Here is a 24,835-nt window from a genome sequence, read left to right on the forward strand (position 1 = left end):
AACATAAACATCAATGATGATAATTAAATTAGGATTAAAAATCGGGAGAGCCGGCTCGTTCGTTTTTTCCGACTAAACAACATTATTAACAACAAAGAAGTTGATTTCACATGACTCCAGTGTGGAACCCCACTGCACCCCCTGGTGGATCAATGATCCATTGCAGCTGGCTTCACAATAATTAAATGTATTTATCATGGGGGCGGTATCAAGTCTGACTGGGGGCCGGCCGGCCATCACGGAACGTGCACGAACCGATCACGACCCTCGCACTTTAAACTGTCCAAAATAAGACGCTTCATCTGTATACACACACACACACACACTCGCGGGCTTCCCCCAGACCAGTAATCCAAACGACAATATCTTCCCTCCGGACTATTTTGATAATTTGCTCCGCTAATAATCAATCAGATCGATGGATTCCAGAGAAGAGGAAACTTTGAAGGCCTTTTTCTCAAAATGATGACTCTGTGACAGTCATTATATAATGTGACATATTTTGCTTAATATTTGGAGTACAACAACAATCCTGATATCATTAGAAAGCTAGGAATCTCCTCTTTCCAACAGTGTATACAACTCAAAATGTGTCTTCGGGTCAATGCGACTGATTTCGATGGAGCAGGTCACTTTGCATTAGGTAAAATAAAGCAGGCAGACATAACAGGAAGAATATGTACATTTTAACCCAATCAAATAGGACATTGTCACACCATTCAAATGTATCAATGTAAATTACAACCAATAAAAAAGCTTAGATTTGTTTATTTGTTACGTTGTTTACTTTATTTGTTACGTTGTTCTGTGTGTGTCAGCCGTTAACCAGATAGAAAGAATAGATACACTTGCAAACAAGTCGGAAGAACCAGCGCAGAAGAAAACTAAATACAGTCAATCTAAACTTAAATGTAAAGGTCCCATGTCATGCTTTTCCGGTTATTACCCGTCCCCTTGTGTGTTATGAAGGTTTTTATGCATGTAAACGGTGTGCAGAGTCACAAACCCTCAAAGTACACCCTGTAGCGAGTAAAACTCTAACACAGAAAATACCTCCCCAAAACGCCTCGTTGGAGATTGTCCATTTGTCCATTTGATTCTTCCATTTCGTTACGGGTACGGCATGATGTCATGCCGTACCGGGAACGAATTGGACCAATCCGTGGAGCCGTTACGTTACGTCCGCGGAGCCGTTACGTTAAGCCCCCGCTGATTGGTCCAAATTGACCAATCCACGGACTTCCTCACACACACATCTGTGTGCAGGGAGCAGGCAGCTCAGCTGATTTCTCCTCCCTGGCTGCAGGCTGATAACAGACAGTTGGGATCGCGGCGAAATTCTCTCTGCAGACCCATTCTCTCTGCAGACCCATTCTCTCTGCAGACCCATTCTCTCTGCAGACCCATTCTCTCTGCAGACCCATTCTCACAGCGTTTATCAACCTTTTTCTTACTCAATATCAAGCCACACTTATTGTTTTTACTTCGGATGTGACTTTGTGTGTGCTCAGGATGAGTTTGGCTGTGTTTCGCTATGTATCCTAAACAAGGAAACAACACCTCCACGGAGCTCAGCGCGATTCACAACGTCCCGACCAATCAGAGCACACTGTGCTCACAGGGAGGGTGGGGGCTGGAGCTATTGGAGCTACAACGAGCCGTTAAAGGCAGAGAGTGAAATTCAGTGAATACACGTAGTTTACAGAGATGCTGTTTGAGAAACCAATGTGAGTTTGGAGAGATGCTGTATGAGAAACCAATGTGAGTTTGGAAAATTGCACGATATAAATCTATTCTAGTAGACCTCAACAATGGAATTATGGTCAGTGGAAATGGCCATGACATGGGCCCTTTAACAACTGGAAGGTCACATCCCTGACATCCACGTCTCCGGAGCCTGGACCTTCATCAATCATAGAACCAGCGAAGCCAGATGAACCCAAAAGCAGCAGCTCTGCGGCCGCAGAGACTGTCAAAACTGCCGCCACCGTTGAACCGAAACAGGCTGGTTCCGACTGCATGGAAATTTGTTGTCGGGACATTGAGACGGGTAAAGCTGTACAGCTAACTCAAAAAAAAGGAGACCGCTAGATCGTCTGGGCAAAGAGAAAGGTACTTCAACGCAGAATGGTACAAAAACAGAGAGTGGTTAATTCTTTGCAAAACCTCTAAACGGGCCTTCTGTGAAATATGCAGATTTGCTGCTGTCAAACGGCTTGTAACTTTCTCAAAATGTGGAGATGATAGCTTTGTTAATACCGGAGTTAATAACTGGAAAAAGTGCCCAAGCCTCCTGGACAGCCACGAAAAGTCTCATTTCTACAGACAGTGTATTAAAAAAAAGTGCGCTTTCTTCAGTCAAAGACCAGTCAACATACAGATGTAGCCGCTTATTTCAGACTCCAGCTTACAGCTTCCTGCCTGCTACCTGCCAGCTACCTGCCTAAGACCAGTATCTGGGAATGTTAAGCCCTCCCACTATTTTCCAAGAGGGCGTTGCCAGATTTTCAATTTCAGGATTTAACCAGGAGATGGCGCTTCATTCACAAATACAGAAAGACAACTTTTCATGGACTTTCAGTTTTGTTTAGAAGAGCATTTGAACACATCAATATTTTAGATCAAATAAAGTATATCTAATCTTGTAATTCAATAATATATAGTCTTTATATATTAAATAATCATAATAATAATGTAAATGTTTACATTACACTTCTTTATTTGTCATGCGGTCTACCTACACTGTAAAATGTATTATCTCTTCGATTTACACACGGCATCTATTGCACTTCTGTCCGTCCTGGGAGAGGGATCCCTCCTCTGTTGCTCTCCCCGAGGTTTCTCCCTTTTTTCCCTTTGAAATGTGGGTTTTTCTCTGGAAGTTTTTCCTTGTACGATGTGAGGGTCTAAGGACAGAGGGTGTCGTTTTCTCATACTGATATTCTGAACAAACTGTGCTGTTGTATTTGCTGTAAAGTGTCTTTACTGTAGGGTATTTTTATTATATGTACAGCACTTTGGCTCGACCAAAACTCGTTTAAAAATGTGCTATATAAATAAAACTTGATTTGATTTGATGCTCATACTTTTACCTTTACAATCGTTTGCTTTAATATGCAGTATATTTTTTGTATATTTTTGTGTTTGCTTCCTCCTGCTCCCTTTCGGACACATACTGTATGATTTATTATTATTATTAATATGAAGATATTTTTAAGATAAGATAAGATAAGATGTTACTTTATTGATTGAACATTTTATTTTAGAATGTGCTATCCCACGATTATTCAGAAGGCTCACAGGTCACATTCCGACCATTATTTAAAACAATGGGTGCTTTCATAATAATGATGAGAAACTATGAAATAAGAAATGAATCAAATTAAAATGTAATTATCATATCATATATTATATAGTGTATTGTATTATTAAGTAATATCATACATTAACCCCATTAAGCAGATGCCACATTGAATGGATGAACACATTTATGCATCAATAATTACAACAGAGTATTTCTAAATACAAGTTGTAATCTAATCCTCTTATTTTACACAATTGACAGACAGTGTTATTTGTACGTCAATAGTCATATATTGTCATAACCTTTTTGTGTGAAATAATTCATATTATTATTATTTCCGCCCACTGTTTGGCGAGCTGCATGAGAAACTGACGGGCTGTCAGGAGAGAGAGAGAGAGAGGGAGAGAGGAAAAGAGAGGATCCGTTTCTCCCGTGTTATTATCCAAAGTTAATGTAAACTTTTGAATAATGTACTTATTATTATAGTGGTGAACATTAAAAACAAAGCACGTTGGCTGATTTTGGACCCCCTCACTATTTGTTTTCACTACTTTAATTAAATGTTTGATAAGTGCATGCAGATCACAGTACAGTATGCTCGTTCAGTAAAACACGTACACAGATAAATTATTTTGTATTCCAAAAATCAGGAAGTAAAGTCCCCTGGTTTGTGACAAGATGTGAAGTCAACAGATAGTCACTCAGAGGGGGTACTATTTATTTTCAAATGCATATAGGCAATGCCATTCATTTACATGTAGGCAACACTGCCCTTCCAGTCAAGAATTTGAATTTGAATGGGATGGGGAGACGTGTGTGATTAAAAATGAGTGGCCAAACTAGGACTTAGTTTTTCAAAAGAGAAAATGCAGATATTACACTCAGAAAAGAAATGGTACACATATCAGTACTCTAAAGGCCCTGAAACACCAGGCAGTCACCAGAGAACTCGCCGACACCGACACCGACAGTTCCATCGGCGAGTTCTCCTGTGTCTTGGCCGTGTGTCGCACTGGAAATCACCGCAAAGACTTCAGCCGAGCACGTACGAACTGCGCATGCGTGAGTGGCAATAACACTCCTTACCAGCAGGCGGCGGTAGTGTGTATACGTCATTCAAAATAGGCAACAACCGGAAGACAGAGAAGAAGAACAGACTGATATAAACAAACAAATAGCGTGTGCGTTCCATTTTCACTCTCGTCCATCGAAAACATGTTTTAGAATATAAAAATACATGAATGATGAAATGAGCACATAAAGTGCAGACATACTATAAAATCACAGTTAATAGACCTGCATCTGATGATCGCAGTGTTCTGGCGGGTGTGTAGTTTATTGAGTCAGCAATGTAGTAATGTATGTAATGTAGTAATGGCCACTTCTTGCTAAATTTACGATGAGATGAAAAACCGGACTTGACCAAACAAATCACGGAGCTCTCAGCAGAGGACAGCCGGGGACGCTCCCGCCGATATCAGAGATGTCCCTGCTATGTGTGGGAGGTAAGAGAGGACATTTAAGGGCTATGTTTGATGTCTTTTAAGTATCACCTGCTGGGGTTTAGCTGCTGTCCTGTGCCTTTTTTAATCGTTTGTTTACGTCCCTCACTTCCGTTTCGCTTCTCATTTGCTAGCTGAACAGCTGATCAGAGTGGTTTCTTGGCCCGATAGCTTGTGGCCGTATTTTGGCCAATTCAACATGTTGAATCGGCCGGGTGTCGACCGTGAAAGGCCAAATAAGGCGTGTCACGGCCGAGGGTTCGGGACACACCAAATTGACTTTGGGCAACAAGGAACCCGTTGTCGCCAGACAACACAAGACGGCCGAATACGGCCTGGTGTGTCAGGGCCTTTAGTGCCAAGTTGTCTCAGACAATCTGCATTTCCTAATGTGGGACAGTTCTGTGCAAAATGTGGGACACTGAAAAGTCTATGTTAAAAAGCCTCAGTCACCTTAATTCATGTAATGAAAACATCTCAGGTCAGTAACACTGAAAGCTAAATGTGCAATACCATGTTCAGCTATGTTACTATTTATAATGTTATTGTTGTTACAACAGAAGATGTTTTTCTTTATATTGAAGTTAAATGCATCAATCTGTGACACTTTTATTTTGTAAGATAGCAAGGGGGGGCATATTGTGATAACCAGGCCTGTCATAAAATGCACCCCACCCAAAAAGATGTTTGTATTAATCCCACCCTCAAGCATTTTTCAGGGTATAGTTGTAGGACTAGTACCAATGAATGGAGCAAGTTTCATGAATGTGACACTTTTATTATGTAAGATAGCAAGGGGTGCATAACGTGGCTTCCATGTGACTTGAGACCGCCCCCATGATAAATAAATGTAATTATTGTGAAGCCAGCTGCAATGGATCATTGATCCACCAGGGGGTGCAGTGGGGTTCCACACTGGAGCTCATGTGAAATCAACTTCGATACAGATACCAGTATGTCTGGTACTACTGTATAGCGGATCTTTGTTAAGATCCATATGTCACGGATAGGATCATAGTCTGTGCCAAATAAGAGACATGTAATCATTTACAAAACATCACCATGTTGTTATTTAACAAAATAATGTTGTTTAGTCGAAAAAAACGAACGAGAGGAAATGCAGCCGGTTACTCTGAGTGACAAGCTTACAGTTAGTGAAGTAACACTTTTTTTTTGTGAGTCACGACCTCGCTGTTTCATTCTAACATAACGCTCCAAATGCTACTGTTTCCACTCGGACTTCAATACAGCTACACCATTGTTTGGTTTCCATGGTAGCGCGTCTCTTTAGTAGCGCGCACTCCTTTCCTGTAAATTACAGGTCCAGCCAGGCAAAACAGTGCACTTCTCTTTCCCGCACTACTGTGACAGACCATGGGGCTGGGTCAGCCACTAACATATTCATATTGCTCTTCTCAAAAAGAGAAATATGAACGTTAGTTTTTAACTGAAATGATCAAATAAAGTCAAAATGTCACAGTGTTTACAAACATTGACCATACCGTTCACCAGCCCCCACCCCCCTGCCTACTGTAGGCCTATGTTGAGTATACTCTTTGTTTAAAACTAATTGGCCATCGGAATGTGTGTGTCCCAACCCCCCCCCTGTGATATCTCTTGTCCAGCAGTCTGTAGGTTTGTGTTCGCATATTTATGCTGTCGCAGTTCCTAAATGACACGTTTACACCTTAAAACGATGTTTAAAACGAAAAGTAAACGTTCAGGGTTTTTATTAATGGTAATTTTCAGACTGTGAGTTGTTTAGTGGTAGCTCATATAGTCTTGATTCTTGTGGTTAAACTTTTCGGTGGCAATGGTGTTTTTATTTATTTATTCATTTATTTAACAGGGACAGTGCACATTAATGAACATTTCTGTAAATGTGCCAGAGTTAGCCAAGAGGCTATTTTTCATCTGTAGTCCCTGGACAGATTTTAAAAGTCAATCTAAAACACATTTCATTTTAAACAAGTAAATACAATACATTTAAAACATGCAACATACATTACTGGGATACTTAAATAAAACAATTTAAAATACAGAACATTAAAACAAAACAAATAAAACAAAACAAAAGAACATGTTAAAACATGTTAAAACACAGGCAGGGGGTTGTAAGGAGCAGAAGATTGGGTCAGTGTTGGCAGAGCTGATTCCTCACTAACCATATTTTGAGTTTTGATTTAAATAAAGTGAATGTGGACTGGTCTCTGATTGGAGATGGGATTGAGTTCCATTGCTGAGCAGCTTTAACAGAAAATGAAGACTGACTGAAAGAACTTTTTCTGAGTGGAATAATGCAATCTCCTCTCTCTGCACCTCTTGCAGAGGTGGGAGTAAGTCCTACATGTGCAAGTCATGAGCAAGTCTCAAGTCTTGACCTACAAGTATCAAGCAAGTCCCAAGTCACTGTGGTGAGAGTCAAGCAAGTCAAGTCAAGTCATTGCTCAGGTCAAGTCAAGTCATACAAAATTCTGATGAATAAGCCCAGTTTCCGCATTTAAATCAGTTAAAAGACAGTGGTTATGAAAATGGATTCAACCCACACTATGATCTTCATTACATACACAGTTAATCATTTGAAATCTAATTTAGACCAATGACAATCATATTAGATTCATATTAACCCTAGAACTGCAGACAATATAGCTAGGACTCAATCAAAAAGTCTGTTCAAAAAGGCAGAATTCCAGGTAAGAAAATCATATATGGCATTTGCCATTACACATATTTAATTTAAATGTCTGTTAACACTAGAACCGCCAACAGCGTCAGCACCTACATAGATATCATTTTCAAATCATTTAATTTGTTCCTCTTCATAATTCCTTATAAACTAAGTAGGACGATTTAAAACTCAGTTAATTGGGTTAATTTTGAAATGGCTTCAGTTTATCATCATAACAGATCAAAGAGTTCAGATTCATTTTACAATAAATCAAGGAATGATGCACTTCTACAAACAAAAACAACATAATTAAAACATTTAAACAAACTACTAAAAGTAGATGAACTACATTATTCAACAGTTTACAGTAACTTCTGATAATAACACAGGGGAAATAAACGAGGCATCTCTTTTCCTCTCTCTCTCTCTCCCTCTCCTGACAGCCCGTCAGTATCAGGGTTAGTCAAAATGAATCCCTTGGCGGTTCTAGTGTTAATTTACCGTTTTGTCTTCTCTTTGTAATGCTTAATCGATTTGAAACCAAGTCTAACGTAGCTTAAACTTAACGTTAGCTTTCTAGCTAACACAACATTCACGCACCTTTCTCTGTGGGGTTTTTTGTAGTGACGAATGAAGTTGGATGTTGTGGTGGTCGTGTCACTGATCTTTATGCTGCAGACCCTGCATACCGCTGTTCTCTTCTTATTAGCGTCATCGACAACATAATCCTTGAATCCAAACTTCACTATTTTTGGAGTAACGCTAGCCGCTGCCATGTTAACTGACACTCCTGCCGTCTAGTGGGTTGCCAGGTTTGCGCGCATGGCACTATAATCACCCAATCACGTTTTTCGAAAAAACTAAATGTAATATCTCACTACAAAAACAAACGCAAATATTTAATTTTAAACAGACAAGTCCTTTCAAGTCATCTGTCTCAAGCTAAACAAACGCAAATATTTAATTTTAAACAGACAAGTCCTTTCAAGTCATCTGTCTCAAGCTTAAAAGTCAAGTCTCAAGTCATGAATACCAAGTCAAAGTCAAGTCAAGTCTTTTATCAATGTTAGTCAAGCAAGTCTCAAGTCAAAAAATATGCGACTCGAGTCTGACTCGAGTCAAGTCATGTGACTCGAGTCCCCACCTCTGACCTCTTGTTACCCTAGTTGCAGTTGTGCGTATGTTAATAAACTGTCTAAGAGGAGGTGAGGTAAGGCCGTTGACAATCTTGTAAAAAAGGCAAGCATTTGCATGTTTACTGAGGTTTTCCCAGCTTAGCAACTTGGCACTAAGACTACTGATATGTCTACCCTTTCTTTTATGAGGGTAATATCTGCCTTTTCTCTTTTGGTTTGAATTGGAGAAGGTCAATGGTTATCGATGGTGCTTTTAAAGCCTATTGTATACTAACTGTGTGATTTATATTGCTTTTCAAATGCATATAGGCCACCCATTTACACTGCTCTTCCCGTCAAGAATATGAATAGAACTTAGTTAGATCGCTTCACATTGAGGGGAAGAGGCATTTTCCCATTGGTCCCTGTCCAGTTGGTTCTTTTCACCATTCTCCCATATGTTACAAATGGCTGTCTAGCCCTGTTTGTTTTTTTGACCTTTCAGATGTTGTTGTATAGCCTCTGGAGCAGAAATGAAAGAGTTTTAAAAATGTTTACGTTTTGGTAAGTCTTTAGGGAAATGTTGTAATATTGCAACGTTGGCCTTAGGTGGGAGCAGAATTTCTGTATTTCTACTCACATTGTCTGAATAAATATATTGAACAACTAAGGGTTAATTTGCAGGATTGATTGCTTACTTAGCCCTATATCAGTATATAGCATGAATAATAATCACACATCACTCATATTTGTTATGAATAATCATTTATCATTTATTAAATAGTAAGTCGCTTTGGATAAAAGCGTCAGCTAAATGCAATTTATGAAAGCCTCACTCAGGATTTTTTTACCAAGTGTTTTTATTGCTCTTGGGGCATTAAAAACAAGATTTTAACTTTAGTTTTCTATATAATATCTGCATTTTCTCTTTTGAAAAACTAAGTCTTAGTTTGGCCATAGTTTGGACACTCATTTTTAATCACACACGTCTCCCCATCCCATTCAAATTCTTGACTGAGCAGTGTAGCCTACAGAACATGTAAATGGGTGGCATTGCCTATATGCATTTGAAAAGAAATAGTAGCTACCCCCCTCTGAGTGAATACCTGTTGACTTCACATCTTGTACTGTGATCTGCATGCACTTATCAAAACATTTAATTAGGAGCAAAACACACACTTCAAGTCAGATCATCACCCTTAGCTATTTTAATTACCTCTCAAACAACCTAAACTAGTTATAAATGTTTATTTTTACTGTCGGCCGGGTCACTCATTACTGGATCAGCTGCTGCATGAGACAGACACTGAAAAGTATTATCATCTGAAATTAATCATTATGTTATTAGTATTAAATACATATAAGTATTTTTACAGCTTGTATTTAGAAATACTCTGTTGTAATTATTGATGCATACATGTGTTCATCCATTCAATGTGGCATCTGCTATAATGGGGTTAATGCATGATATTACTTAATAATACAATACACTATATAATATATGATATGATAATTACATTTTAATTTGATTCATTTCTTATTTCATAGTTTCTCATCATTATTATAACAGTTCTGTTTCATATGAGTGTTGAGAGCTGTATCCATAAATCTCTTAATTTTGCCCTCAAAGTGCACCAGATTGATGCATTTAACTTCAATTTAAAGAAAAACATCTTCTGTTGCCAAAGTGCTGTACATATAATAAAAATACCCTACAGTAAAGACACTTTACAGCAAATACAACAGCACAGTTTGTTCAGAATATCAGTATGAGTATGAGCACCCTCTGTCCTTAGACCCTTACATCGTACAAGGAAAAACTTCCAGAGAAAAACCCACATTTCAAAGGGAAAAATGGGAGAAACCTCAGGGAGAGCAACAGAGGAGGGATCCCTCTCCCAGGATGGACAGACGTGCAATAGATGCCGTGTGTAAATCGAAGAGATAATACATTTTACAGCGTATGTAGACCGCATGACAAATAAAGAAGTGTAATGTAAACATTTACATTATTATTATGATTATTTAATATATAAAGACTATATATTATTGAATTACAAGATTAGATATACTTTATTTGATCTAAAATATTGATGTATTCAAATGCTCTTCTAAACAAAACTGAAAGTCCATGAAAAGTTGTCTTTCTGTATTTGTGAATGAAGCGCCATCTCCTGGTTAAATCCTGAAATTGAAAATCTGGCAACGCCCTCTTGGAAAATAGTGGGAGGGCTTAACATTCCCAGATACTGGTCTTTGGCAGGTAGCAGGCAGGTAGCAGGCAGGAAGCTGTAAGCTGGAGTCTGAAATAAGCTGCTACATCTGTATGTATTATTCCCAGCCTTCGTCCCCTCATGGAAAATATTCATGTTATGCTATATTCCAGGGACTGTGATGCGCCATTCGCATGGCGCAATAGGCATGGGTTATTATCTGAGCAGGTGGGTCTGTGCTTCTCGTACCGGGCGGACCCAGTGGGGCGCAGACTACATCTTGCTTCGCCCTTAACCCAATAGCGATAGCCTTAGAGGGCGAAGCCATATACGAAATAGAACTGAAGTTACTGTAACTCCAGCTTCTATGAGTATTGGCGTAGCCCTCTAAGTGCTGGGCCCCACTGGCTCCACGAATAGCTGAAGAAAAGTTGTTTTGTGTGGGAGCAGATTGTCTGGCCTGTGGGGCCCACCTCACGGGTGGGCGTGGACTACAATCAATCAATCAATCAATCATCAGTCAATGTTTATTTATATAGCCCAATATCACAAATGTTACATTTGTCTCAGTGGACTTCACAGTTTGTACAGAATATCAGTATGACAATACGACACCCTCTGTCCTTAGACCCTCTGTCCTTAGACCCTCACATCGTACAAGGAAAAACTTCCAGAGAAAACCCCACAGTTTAAAGGGAACATGGGAGAAACCTCAGGGAGAGCAACAGAGGAGAGATCCCTCTCCCAGGACGGACAGACGTGCAATAGATGCCGTGTGTAAATTGAAAAGATAATACATTTACAACATAGGTAGACCAAATGTTTGGAAATACATGTGTCTATAATAAGAAGATGAATCCACGAGGATATCCATCCAGGACTTATGATCCAGGACCACAGTAACAGGCACAGCCACGACTCAAGATCCAGGGCTCGCGATCCAGGACTCAGGACCACCGCAACACGATCAGCCACGACTCAGGATGCCGGCGTAGATAGACACCAAAAAGAACATTTGGGGAAGCTGGGTTATTCGGAACATGAGAGTACACAGGTACAGACAGAGAGAAGGAAGAAGTAAGGTGTCCCAAGACAAACTAAGCCTATAGCAGCAAAACTAGGGGCTGAATCTAATCAGCCCTAACTATAAGCTTTATCAAAAAGGAAGGTCTTAAGCGCACTCTTAAAAACGGATAGGGTGTCTGCCGCCCGAACACAAACTGGAAGCTGATTCCACAAATGTGGAGCTTGATAAGAAAAGGCTCTGGCTCCCATTGTACTTTTAGAGACTCTAGGAACAACCAACAACCCTGCATTCTGGAACGCAATGCCCTAGTAGGACAGTAGGGTATAATGAGTTCTTTAAGGTAAGATGGCGCCTTCCCATTAAGGGCTTTGTAGGCGAGAAGAAGAATTTTAAATTCTATCCTGTGTTCTATAGGGAGCCAGTGTAAGGCAGCCAGAACAGGAGTAATGTGGTCCCTTTTCCTAACTCTGGTTAGTACACGTGCTGCAGCATTTTGAATCAGCTGAAGCGACTTAACTGACTTCTTGGTACACCCTGATAATAAAGAGTTACAATAATCCAGCCTTGAAGTAACAAATGCATGGACTAGTTTCTCTGCATCGTTTTGAGGCAAGATATGCCTGATTTTTGCTATGTTACGTAGATGGAAGTAGGCAGTCCTTGAAATTGATTTTATGCGGGCGTTAAAAGATAAATCCTGATCAAATATAACACCAAGATTCCTTACAGTCTCACTGGAGGCCAAATTAATGCCATCCATAGTTCATATATCTTTAGATAATTTGTTTCGTAGATTCTTTGGGCCGAGTACAATAACTTCAGTTTTGGCCGTGTTTAACATCAAAAAGTTTAAGGTCATCCACAACTACAAGAGTTTCAGTGCTGCACGGGTGCGCAGGGGATTACCCAATAGCGATAGCCTTAGAGGGCTACGCCTATACTCATAGAAGCTGGAGTTACAATAGGTAACGTCGGGTTACGTATTGTAACCCTTGTTATATAAACACAGGCGGAGCCCTCTACTGGACTCTAGGGGTACTACCTTATCATGCAAGCATTCACCTACTGAGATTTCTATAGACGTAGCCGGCCCCGGGGCGGGCTTACCTGAATGCGTGCGCATCTCACTTCCGTATAAAAGGAGGCCTCGCCTCCTGACCACTATCCTACACCACTCTTCAGCGAGCGGTATAGGACAGACAGTGCCCCCAAGGTAGAGGGCTCCGCCTGTGTTTATATAACAAGGGTTACAATACGTAACCCGACGTTATATCTCTCACAGGCTCCGCCCTCTACTGGACTCTATGGGTACAGTGGGCGGAGCCCCGATGTATGCACGTACTGTCGTCCAGCACACCGTTCCACCTCACTGTCCCTGACCGGCTTTAGCAGCCACTGCGCCTCACTCACCTCTCCCTCGGTTGTAACCGTGGAGAAGTCCGGGCTGCGGCTGATAGAGCACACCCTGACGCGCTTGCCTCGCAAAAAAGTGTGCTCAAAAATAGTGCTGAGGACTCCCCTACATCTGCCCATAGACAGACAGGGAAAGTCTGCAGCCCTGTATGGGTTCACTATGCACTCTCCCTCCTGAGTCCCTAAAGAGCACGGGGAGAACGCAAGTGCCCCCTATGTCCCCCCACTCCGCCACTGACCCTGTGCAGAGTGTGTAGGGACAATAATATGGAGGGCTCTCCCCCTCCTGCCCCCAGGCAGGTGAGGGGAGCCCTACAGCCCTGTAAGGGCCCAGAGCGCATTACATCACCCCGCGACCCTCCAGGGGTCCGGAGAAATGTAAGCGCATTTACGTCCGGGGAGGGGGTCAGATGCCCACTGACCCACAGCCCCCCCCCTCCTCACCAGTCCTGTGTTGCCGCAGCAAGTACAGACGATGAGAAAGAGCCAGACATATCCAAGAGATAAAACTTTATGAAGGGGCCTGGCGTTGACCAAGACGCCGCCGTGCATATATCTTCCACACTCACACCGCTGAATAAGGCTGTTGATGCAGCCACAGCTCGTGTGGAGTGCGCACGGACCCCCCTGGGACAGGCTCTCCCTGCCTGCTTGTAGGCGTGTGCAATGGTTTCACAAAGCCAGCCTGCCAGGCGTTTCTTGGACAGAGCTTTTCCAGTCACCCCGCCCCCGAAGCACACAAACAGCTGTTCAGTGCGTCTCAGGGTAGCTGTGCGCTCTACATAATATGCTAATGCGCGCACCGGGCAGAGGAGGTGTAATTTAGCTTCTCTAGCCCCCCCATGGGGTGGAAGACTAAAACCCCCCAACTGAATAGCCCTCGACCTGAACTCACTCCTTAGGCTCTTGGGCACAAAGGAGGGGTTCGGTCTGAGTGTCGCCCCACTCTGGTCACCCCGAATCAATAAACAGCTCGGGTGCACCGACAGAGCGGTTAACTCGGACACTCTTTTGGCTGACGTTAAGGCAAGTAGCAACGCTGTCTTCCACGACAGTGCTTTCAGGGAGGAGAGCTCAAGAGGCTCAAATGGCCCCGTGACCAAGGCCTCGAGCACCAGCGGCAGGTCCCACTGTGGGGCGGAGGCGTGCACCACCGGGCGCAGCCTCCTGACCCCCTGTAAAAACCGCAACATCAGTGGATGAGAGAAGGCTGACCTGCCGTTGAACCCCTCATGACAGGACGAGATGGCTGCTGCATACACCTTCACTGTGGAATGAGCAAGCCCTCTGTCCACCAGTAACTGTAAGAAGGATAAAATAGAGCCCAACTCACAAGATAGGGGCTCTATTCCCCGCTCCTCACACCAATGCTGGAATCTCAACCACTTCGGCCTGTAACAGGCTGTGGTGGATCCTGCTCTAGCTGCCTGGATAGACTGAATAACGCTGTCAGACAATCCACCCTGTCTCAGCCTGTCCCTCTCAGGAGCCAAGCCTGAAGAGGACGGCCCAGAGTGGGTAACGCCCCGATTGCACCTGCCTCTTGAGACATTGCCCCCCAGAACTGGGGGATCGCCCAGGGCTGGCCCACCTTCATCTGTGTCATTTCTGAGTACCACGGAGCCCCGACGCGATCCGGTGCCACCAGAATGACTGCCAGACGTTCTCGCCTCACTCTCCCCAGGAGAGGGAGAATGAGACGCAGCGGTGGAAAGGCGTATAGCAGCTTTTTTGGCCATGGCTCGTGTGCAAACGCGTCCACCCCCAAAGGCGGGTCGTCGCTCAGGGCCATGGAAAACCACAGGGCACAGTGGCTGTTGCGCCGGCTGGCGAACAGGTCCACTTCCGCTCTCCCGAACTGGGCCCAGATCTGCTTCACCACCTCCGGGTGAAGCGTCCATTCGCCTGGCAGGGGGCCGCCCCTCGACATGAGGTCGGCCCCCCTGTTCTCCAGTCCCGGGATATGGAGGGCTCTCAGAGATAATACCACCTCTGATGCCCATAACCACAGCCTCTCCGCTGTGGCCAAGAAGGCGGCGGAGCGGACTCCGCCCTGCCTGTTGATATAAGCCACTGTGGTGCTGTTGTCGCTCCTGACCAATACATGTCTCCCTTGAATTAGGGGCATGAAATGCTGGAGGACTAACACTACCGCCCGTAGCTCTAGGAGGTTGCTGTGTCGTGTTTCTGTTAGAGACCAGCGCCCACCTATAGCCCTCTTCAGGCAGGTCCCTCCCCATCCTGTTCTGGATGCGTCCGTGAACACTGTGATGTAGGAGGTTACCCGCCCCAGTGGAGACCCCCTCCGGAGGCGCCCGGGAGACCCCCAGAACCGGAGGTTGCCCTCCACTGAGGGGGGGATGGTCACCAGCTGCCGTTTGTGCCTCTTGGGATCCAAACGCAGACTGGAAAACCACCTCTGCAGGCGGCGCATATGCAATAACCCCAACGGGACCACACCGTGAGCAGCCGCCATGAGACCCAGAGTCTGCATGACAGCTAAAGCTGTCACTGTTGCCCCTTGTTGCAGCCTGTGCACCGCCCTGAGAAGGGACGCACGCCTGTTCTCTGACAGGGTGGCACGCAGCGCGCCTGCATCGAGCCCCACTCCCAAATACAACGCCTGTTGGTGAGGTATGGGGGTGCTCTTTCGCCAATTGATCGCAAAGCCTAATTTGGTTAGGTGTGTGATCAATTGTGCTGTGCAACACATTGCCTGTTCCCGGGACCCAGCCATGACTATGAGGTCGTCTATGTAAAAGAAAACTCTCATGCCCTGGGCGCGCAGCGGTTGAAGCGCTGTGGCCACACATTTGCTGAATGTGCGTGGGGATAGGGAGTAGCCGAACGGGAGTCTGTTGTACTCGTAGGCTATCCCTTGAAAGGCAAAACGCAGATATTTCCTGTGCTCTGGCACAATCTCCACATGAAAATATGCGTCTTTCAGGTCGATGGTGGTGAACCAATCGCCCGGCTGCACTAGCCCCATTAACTGTTTGATAGTTAACATGCGAAATTTCCTGCGGCAAATGTGAAGATTCAGGCTGCGCAAATCTAGAATAGGTCTGAATTCCCCTGTCTTCTTGGAAACCAGGAAGTACATGGAATAAAAACCCCTTTCTTTTTGCTGAGGATGCACTACAGACACTGCCTGTTTCTGCACCAAAGCCTGAATCTCTGTTGAGAGGAAACCCATCTCCTCTTGGGATGATAAAATTACCTCTCGCATGCCTCTGAATGGAGGTGGGACGCTGCAAAACTGGAGTGAATAACCCCGTTTCAGCGTCCTGTCCATCCACTCTGACAGTACACAGCTGAGTTTCCATTCCCCATAATATTGAGTTAATGGACAAGCCCTTAGCTGTGGGGCCGCAGCTATAAAGCTGTGATACTCTCTGGTGACCCGTTCCGCCGCAAAATCCCCCGTGAAAGGAAGATTTGCCCATGGAGGGTCGACACAGAAAGGGCCGATTTTTTATTGAGGTCCCTGAACACACCGTCGCGCGCTCTTGTGTGAGCGCGCGCTCCACCCTAACGCTGTTCTCATTACCATGGTAACCAGCATTAACCGGAGTTTTTGTTGACGTATTGTGTTCACCTGAGGTCCCTGAACACACCATGGGCTCTTGAGAGAGCGCGAGCTCCGCCATAATGCAGCTCTTACCACTACGGTAAACTGTATTATTAGGAGCCTTTATTCTAGGCGTAGTGTGTTCCCTAACCATAATGCGCTGACTAGCAAGTCCCTGCACCCGCATAGCGCTACTATAGCACTTCCTGCGGTTTATCTCTCTCATCTGCGCATGCCCACTAGCTATCTCCTTTACAGGAGAAATAACCGGGGTAGCGAGTGGGGAATATGTACAGTCAACAATGTGTGTGAGTGCAGGATTGTGAAAACACATGACACTCAGACTTGGATACAGATCACCCTTTTCTTTATTAGTTTTCCTAATAAAAGGGACCTGGGCATTGAACAGGGAGGAGGTGGGATTCACCCTAGCGTCCTGGGTGGAGAGACCCGATGAGACGCTTCCTCCCTCCGCCAGTCAGCTGCGTTTTGGCGGAGCTCCCCACCCGGCGGTTCTCTGCTGCTGCTGAGACTGCCGTGGCCGGGCAGCCCCCCCCCGTGAGTGCCGGTACGCTGGCCCCACGGGGCTGGTTGAAGAAGCGGAGGGTGCTACCGGCACGGGACCTTCGTACCGGCGTCTCTCCCTCCGTCTCACCGTTGCACTGCGCTCCGCCGCCCGCGGAGGACGCTGCGACACCTGGGGAGAAGCTAGCGGCAACATGCGGCTAAGCTGCAGCCTCTCTTCCTCCAGACGGCTGAAACGCTGGGTGACCGAGGCTATAGACCCAAAGAGCCCTTCCGTGGAAACGGGGGCTCCAAGGAGATCTGCTCGGTCCTTTTTGGGCAGCGCGGTGAGTCCCAGCCACACATGACGAGACGCCACTGTGGCTAAGGACATCACTCGCCCGGCTGCGGTGGCCACTCCATGGATCAGATTATTCATCTGACCTATGCAGCGGTCCGGATAATCATCCGCGTCCTGAGACGGGAGAGCGCGGGCGTCTGCTCGAGGAGTAATCAAGGAGACGCCCAACACACCCAGATTATTCGCCGCAGCCGCCATCTGTGAACCGAGCCTGAATATTTTATCCAAATATTCTAAGGCTTCCCGGTCCCGCGGCAGCGGGGGCAGAGGTTTCTTCCCCTCCGCCCAACCCGCTGATCGTGGCAACAGATGGGCCGCCAGGCTCTCGTCGAGGGGGGGCACGCCAGCACACACCGTGTCTGATCGGCCCTGCACCCTGATAATGCCCGACATGGATGCTATGGCGGCCTTCGTCCTCAATGGACGCCGCCATGTCGCCTCCACACACTGCCAGATGTCTGGCAACGGGGGCGAGACGAAAGCCGGCTGCGCCGGAAGCACCGGGCCGTAAAACCCCTGCCTAAGGCGGCTTACAGGCCTCGGTGGCAGCGGTGGGGGGAGCGGTAAGCCTACACGCTCCGCTGCCTGGGTCATCACCCGCTGGGAAGTCCAGTCGCGCAGACCTGAGTGCTGGGCCCTCCTGGCTGTCGGACCCGGGGGTGTCGGACAAGGAGATGTCGTCATCCTCCGTGAAGTCGACCACGCGGTCCCTCGGAAGGACGAACTCAAACGGCACGTCCTTCAGGTCGTCCATTTCCACCACCTCGAGGTCCACATCCTCTTCCTCTCCGTGCACCTGCGGGCCAAACTTCCTCGAGAAGTACTCCGCACGATGCCGGCGGTTCAGCATCGGGATCGAGCAGCAGGAAACACAGGCCGGTGTCTGGCCTGCTCCCTGCTCAGCGTGATCCTGTCCCAGGCACTGAAAACATTGGCGATGCGGGTCTGCTCCCGCAATCAGTCCAGGGCACGACGGGCAACTGCGATGCTCCAGGAGTGGCTCCATTTTCAACAATATCTCTCTCTACTTCCTTTCTCCCACTTGTACGTCTCGGACTCAGTGCTAGGTTACCACCTCCGCTCGCTGAAGAGTAAAGGATAGTGGTCAGGAGGCGAGGCCTCCTTTTATACGGAAGTGAGATGCGCACGCATTCAGGTAAGCCCGCCCCGGGGCCGGCTACGTCTATAGAAATCTCAGTAGGTGAATGCTTGCATGATAAGGTAGTACCCCTAGAGTCCAGTAGAGGGCGGAGCCTGTGAGAGATATAACTTCAGTTCTTTAAACTAAATTAAATGTGAAGGGCTGATGGCTGCGGGAATTTCAACCCACAGAACAGAGAGGACAAACATGTGGAGGCTCTGAAGGCTTGCAGCCAACTCGACACTGTTGTCTGCAAGCCTTCAGGTTCATGGCATTTGTCTTTATTGTTGCTTTGGGACACAAACCAAGTGAAAATGCAATTCCATCAAAAAAGGCCTTTAATTTAAACAAATCAAACAATCGAAATGTCTGAAGATTTCTCAAAAGGGAGTGGACTGGTCCCCTGGTTGTTATCAGTGCTTACAACACGGCCCGTTTCCCTGCGCTGCACATGAACACACCTGTAGACCAACAGGCCAGTGAAGGCTTGTTGGAGTAACTTGTCCCCTGTGTGTCTACAGGTGCAGGTGTCCTGGTCCAGGTGTGTTCAAGTGTGCTTCGACTGGCCTGGTGTTCGTCATGGCTCAGGAGGCGGAGCTTCTGTACAGGACGGTCCCTTGGGAGGAGAGCCTCCTCCAATCAGCTGACAAGCAGGCAGCAGGGCCGCTGTTCAACGTGAAGAGTTCTGTTGAAGCTGCCGTCGTCCAGCTCCACCTGCCACACAGTGAGACAGAGGATGGTAAAGACATCTAGTGTTAACAAATATACTTATATAATGATTAGCACCTTATACCATCCACTACTGTTCAAGAGTTATGATGATATTGTTGGTCTTCTTTCTTTATTAAAACTAGTTTAACAAGGATAACAACAGTATAATTCAGACACCAAAGGTATTACTTACATTCAAAGAAATGTGTCCCCAAAAGAAGAAGACTGAAATTATTAAAACATTCAATTAGTCGATGTGTTACATGACATTATTGATCAGTTTTGAAATACTAAGTGAAACTTTCTTTGGGCCCACTGCAGTTTCCTCAGAGATGAAGATTTAAGTGATTTAAAAAGTGTGGTCAGCTGCTAACTCAAGACTAAACTTGTGTTTCTGTTGTGAAGTTTGAGGAAAAGTTATTCTAAGCAAGCCTGTCGCTTGTTAAAGGCTTTATTGTGCACCTGACACTGACACAGGAAGCTGTTCAAATCTGCACATGCACCTGGTGCTGTTTCTTTTACACTGTCAGTCTGGTTAAACTCTGTAAACAAAGATAATGAAAAAGGACACAATCACGTTTTTATCGCAAACGTTCCAGTGGTATTGTTTTCATAACAAATAAAGTTCATGGATAAGAGTTAATGCTCACATCCAGACATGTTACAGAACAATAATAAAACATTACAAATAAAATGTGAAGGATATAAACTGGTACATGCTTTGAAGGGTTCAAAGTCCTTGACAAAAATATATTTTACCTTTGAACTCAAGACATTGATTATGCAGAGATGAAGCTGTTTCAGCAGCAAAGCAACAGATGACCAGCTCTTTGCTCCACAGCGCTGCTCCTGGACGGCCTGTTGTCTGTCGTCCACATCACTGATGAAGGCCTGAGCATCTTGGAGCCGCTGGAGGTCACACCCACTCACGTGGTGGTGAAGGTGCCTCACCTCTCTTCCTTTGCCCTGGTCTGGGATCGATTGAAAAGGTTTCTGCTTCCACGGATAAAGGGCAAAATTCTGCTGTTCCTACGACCCCCGGGCAGAGAGGAGCAAATACTGGATGTATTTCTGCTGCAGAACAACGTCCTTAAGGAGGAGGTAAAGTCAGCCTCTATACATGCTCACTGTCAGCCTAAACACTTGTTTTTAACCACAGATGTTTCCACAAAGAGAGTAACGCAGTGTCCACACGGCGGCGTGCGTTGAAGCTTGCCGGTGGGCGTGTCTGAAACTCAACCAACAACCAATCACATGAATCTCCCGCCCCGGACAAACAAGCACGTGGTTTGATTGGCTAGAGCAGTGGTTCTCAACTGGTTAGGCCTCGGGACCCACTTTTTACTTGGTCAATACATCGCGACCCAACATTTTGAAGCACTCAAATCTATTCAACAAAAAATCGTGCTGTAATATATACGCTTTTCAGAATACAATATTAATAAAAGTGAAGTACAGTACATATATCCCTTCACAGAACTAAAGTATGCTTTTAAAAAAGGTTTAATGAGATGATGGAATCAAAGCTGAACTATATAAAAAGGCACACATGCTGAAAACCCAACCCCAGCAGGGGGGTCTGGGGGGATTCTCCCCCAGGAGATTTTTAGAAATACTAACATAAACTACGCATTCTGGTACACTCTGAGAAGAAAATAAATAAATCTATTACTACCCGACATATTAATAATATTCTATGCCATTGTTTGTTTTTCACTTAGTTCTGACAGCTTGCTGAGAGAAGAGTTGTCACGGCCCAAACTGTGTCCCTGTGTGTCCCTGTTTGTTCCCCTGTGTGTGTGTGGAGGGGGTGTGGTTTCCCTTGCAGGCAGCAGCCTGATTGCACTCACCTGGCCGACCGGCTCAGCTGTCCCTCATCAATCCAATCAAGACACAGCATATCTACTCCAGTCTCCCAGCAACTCACCGCCAGATTGTTTTCTACACCAGTGTACGATCCCTCAGCCATCGGCCACCAGAGCTTCCAGCCAACCTGCCTGCTTCTTCCTTCACCATACCTGCCTGCCCTGTTCTCAGTCCAGCCTGAACTGCCTACCTCCACTCCGGACCTCCATAGTCTCCAAACCCGCCTGAGTCTCAGAACAATAAACCTTTTAAACATCTCCAGTCATTGCCTGCGCCTGGGTCCTGTTTAAAACATAATCCTAACAGAACAATCTGGCCACCATGGACCCAGCAGGCTCGGACCCAATTCGTGAGGCTCTCTCCAACCAAGGCGTCCTCGTGGGCCGGCATGACCAGATGCTCAGAGAGGTTATGGATAACCTTGCATCACTAGCTGCCAACGTAGCACAGATGGGACATCACCTCAACCTGGTTTCAACTCATCTTGCTCCGCCTGCTCCTGAAGATCCAGCTCCCCCACAAGAGTTAGCACCGGTTCCAGCCCAGCCCGCTCTCCCTTCACGTGAGCCTAATATTCCCACTCCAGAGCGGTACGCAGGTGCCTTAGGGACATGTAAGTCTTTCATAATGCAGTGTTCTCTTGTGTTTGAGCAGCAGCCGTCTACTTATGCTAACGACAGAGCTAAGATTTGTTATATGATAGGTTTACTTACAGGTAGCGCCCTAGCCTGGGCATCAGCTGTATGGGAGAGTCAGTCCAACCTTTGTAATTCTTATCCAGAGTTTGTAGAGGAAATGAAGAAAGTATTCCACCACCCCGTCAGCGGTAGGGACGCTACTAAACGCCTCCTCTCACTGCGACAGGGCTCCCGTAGTGTAGCCGAATACTCAGTGGAATTTAGGACCTTAGCTGCAGAGGCGGGTTGGAATGACACAGCGCTTCAAGGGGTTTTTCAAACAGGGCTAACTGATTCGGTTAAGGATGAGTTAGCAGTGAGGGACGAATCAGCTAACTTGGATGAGTTGGTCTCTCTAGCCATAAGACTGGATAATCGCCTTAGGGAGCGCCGTAGGGAAAGAGCCAGCCGATCTCCTGGGTCACTCCGGTCATTTCGTGGACACATGCCCCCAGCGCCCAAAAGAGGGTGCTCGCCAGTAAAGGTGGGGATACTGGTGAGCAAGGCTGTTTCTTCCTCAACCCCCCAGACCCGCAAGCCACTTGAAGCCACACTGTTGTTAAACCAACAGTCTCTCTCTCTGCCTGTCCTACTGGACTCTGGGGCTGATGAGAGCTTTTTGGATGCCCAACTGGTTGCCTCAGCCGGCATCTCAACTCAACCTCTGACAGCTCCTCTCAATGCTCGAGGTCTGAATGGGAAGCTCCTGGCACACGTTACCCATGTCACCGAACCCCTACATCTCGTCCTGTCCGGTAATCACCATGAAATGATTCAGTTCCACGTCATGTCCTCCCCTCACACACCCCTAGTTCTGGGCCAGCCATGGTTAAGACTGCATAACCCCCACATAGACTGGTCGGAGAATCAAGTAAGGAGTTGGAGTACCTTTTGTCACTCTTCATGCCTGCGGTCTGCAATTCCCCCAGCAGAGGTCGGTATTCCCCCAGTTCAGCAGGAGCCACTCAACTTGTCCGCTGTCCCTCCGGTTTATCATAGCCTGGGAGAGGTTTTCAGCAAGCAGCGAGCCCTTTTTCTGCCCCCTCATCGCCCTTACGACTGCACAATAGATCTTCTTCCTGGGGCATCTCTCCCATCCAGTCGCCTGTTTAACTTGTCCCGAACTGAGCGTGAGGCCATGGAGACATACATCAAAGACTCACTCGCTGCTGGCATCATAAGACCCTCTTCTTCCCCCGTCGGAGCAGGCTTCTTCTTTGTATCCAAGAAAGACCGCTCCCTGCGCCCCTGCATTGACTACCGGGGCCTTAACAACATCACCATCAAGAACAAGTATCCACTGCCCCTCATCAATTCAGCCTTCGAACCCCTACAGAAGGCCACCATTTTCTCGAAACTCGACCTCAGGAATGCTTACCACCTGGTCCGCATACGTCAAGGAGACGAGTGGAAGACCGCATTCAACACCCCACTAGGCCATTTCGAGTATCTAGTGATGCCCTTTGGACTCACTAATGCCCCAGCTGTCTTCCAGGCTCTTGTGAACGATGTCCTCCGTGACTTCCTGAACCGTTCAGTATTTGTGTATCTGGATGATATTCTGATATTCTCACAGACCATGGAGGAACACACCCAACATGTGCAGCAGGTTCTACAAAGGCTCCTCGAGAACAAGCTGTTTGTCAAAGTAGAGAAATGCAAATTTCACGTGGATTCAGTGGACTTCCTGGGCTACATCATTGAGCAAGGTCAGGTGAGAACAGACCCAGAGAAGGTACAAGCAGTGGCACAATGGCCCAAACCTTCCACCAGGAAGCAGCTCCAACGTTTTTTGGGCTTTGCAAATTTCTATCGCCGGTTCATCAGAGACTACAGTCGTGTTGCCGGTCCTCTCAACCAACTCACCTCCCCAGCAATCCCCTTCTCATGGACTACTCAGGCTGAGGCTGCCTTCTCTGAGCTGAAGAGACGTTTCACCTCGGCTCCTATTCTTATGAATCCTGACCCATCTCTTCAGTTTATTGTTGAGGTTGATGCATCCAACACCGGTGTGGGGGCTGTTCTATCACAACGCTCAGTCTCCGATCAAAAGCTTCACCCTTGTGCTTTTTTTTCCCGACGACTGACAACCTCTGAGCGCAACTATGATGTTGGCAACAGGGAGCTGCTTGCTGTAAAGCTTGCGCTGGAAGAATGGAGGCACTGGCTGGAAGGCTGTGAACATCCATTCATTGTGTGGACAGACCACAGGAACCTGGTCTACATACAAACTGCCAAACGACTAAACTCCCGTCAGGCACGCTGGGCATTGTTTTTTGGCAGGTTCAAACTTCACCCTTACCTACCGACCTGGTTCTAAAAAACCTTAAACCTGACGCATTGTCCCGGCAGTTTGCAGTGGATCAGGACCCCATAGTTCCTGACACCATAATCCCTGCTACCAGAGTGGTGGGCGCTGTGACATGGGAGATTGAGAACTCAGTGAGGAATGCACAGAGAGACCAGCCAGATCCAGGAAATGGTCCAGATAACCGTTTGTTTGTACCTGACTCTGTCTGCTCACAGGTTCTCCTATGGACCCATGCTTCCCGCTTTGCCTGCCACCCGGGTGTGAATCGGACCCTGTCCCTCCTGAGACGACACTTCTGGTGGCCTTCCATGGAAGCGGACTCTCGAGCCTTTGTGCTGGCCTGCACTGTCTGCGCCCGTAGCAAGTCTTCACACCAGGCTCCTATCGGTCTACTCCAGCCTCTCCCAGTCCCTAGTCGTCCCTGGAGTCACATCGGCCTAGACTTTGTTAC

The 24,835-nt window shown here is 46.2% G+C and overlaps 1 protein-coding gene across 1 annotated transcript in view; it reads left to right on the top strand.

Annotated features, from left to right (window-relative positions):
- LOC117496464 overlaps positions 1–24,835 on the top strand; it is a 63,438-nt gene that overhangs the window by 17,614 nt on the left and 20,989 nt on the right. Inside the window, exons 3-4 of the mRNA XM_034148139.1 lie at positions 19,341–19,558; positions 20,372–20,631. Of these exons, the coding sequence (XP_034004030.1) occupies positions 19,399–19,558; positions 20,372–20,631 (420 nt within the window). The 5' untranslated portion in view covers positions 19,341–19,398. The remainder of the gene's footprint in view (positions 1–19,340; positions 19,559–20,371; positions 20,632–24,835) is intronic.

Source organism: Trematomus bernacchii, unplaced genomic scaffold, assembly GCF_902827165.1.
Source record: "Trematomus bernacchii unplaced genomic scaffold, fTreBer1.1, whole genome shotgun sequence".
Classification (NCBI taxonomy): domain Eukaryota; kingdom Metazoa; phylum Chordata; class Actinopteri; order Perciformes; family Nototheniidae; genus Trematomus; species Trematomus bernacchii.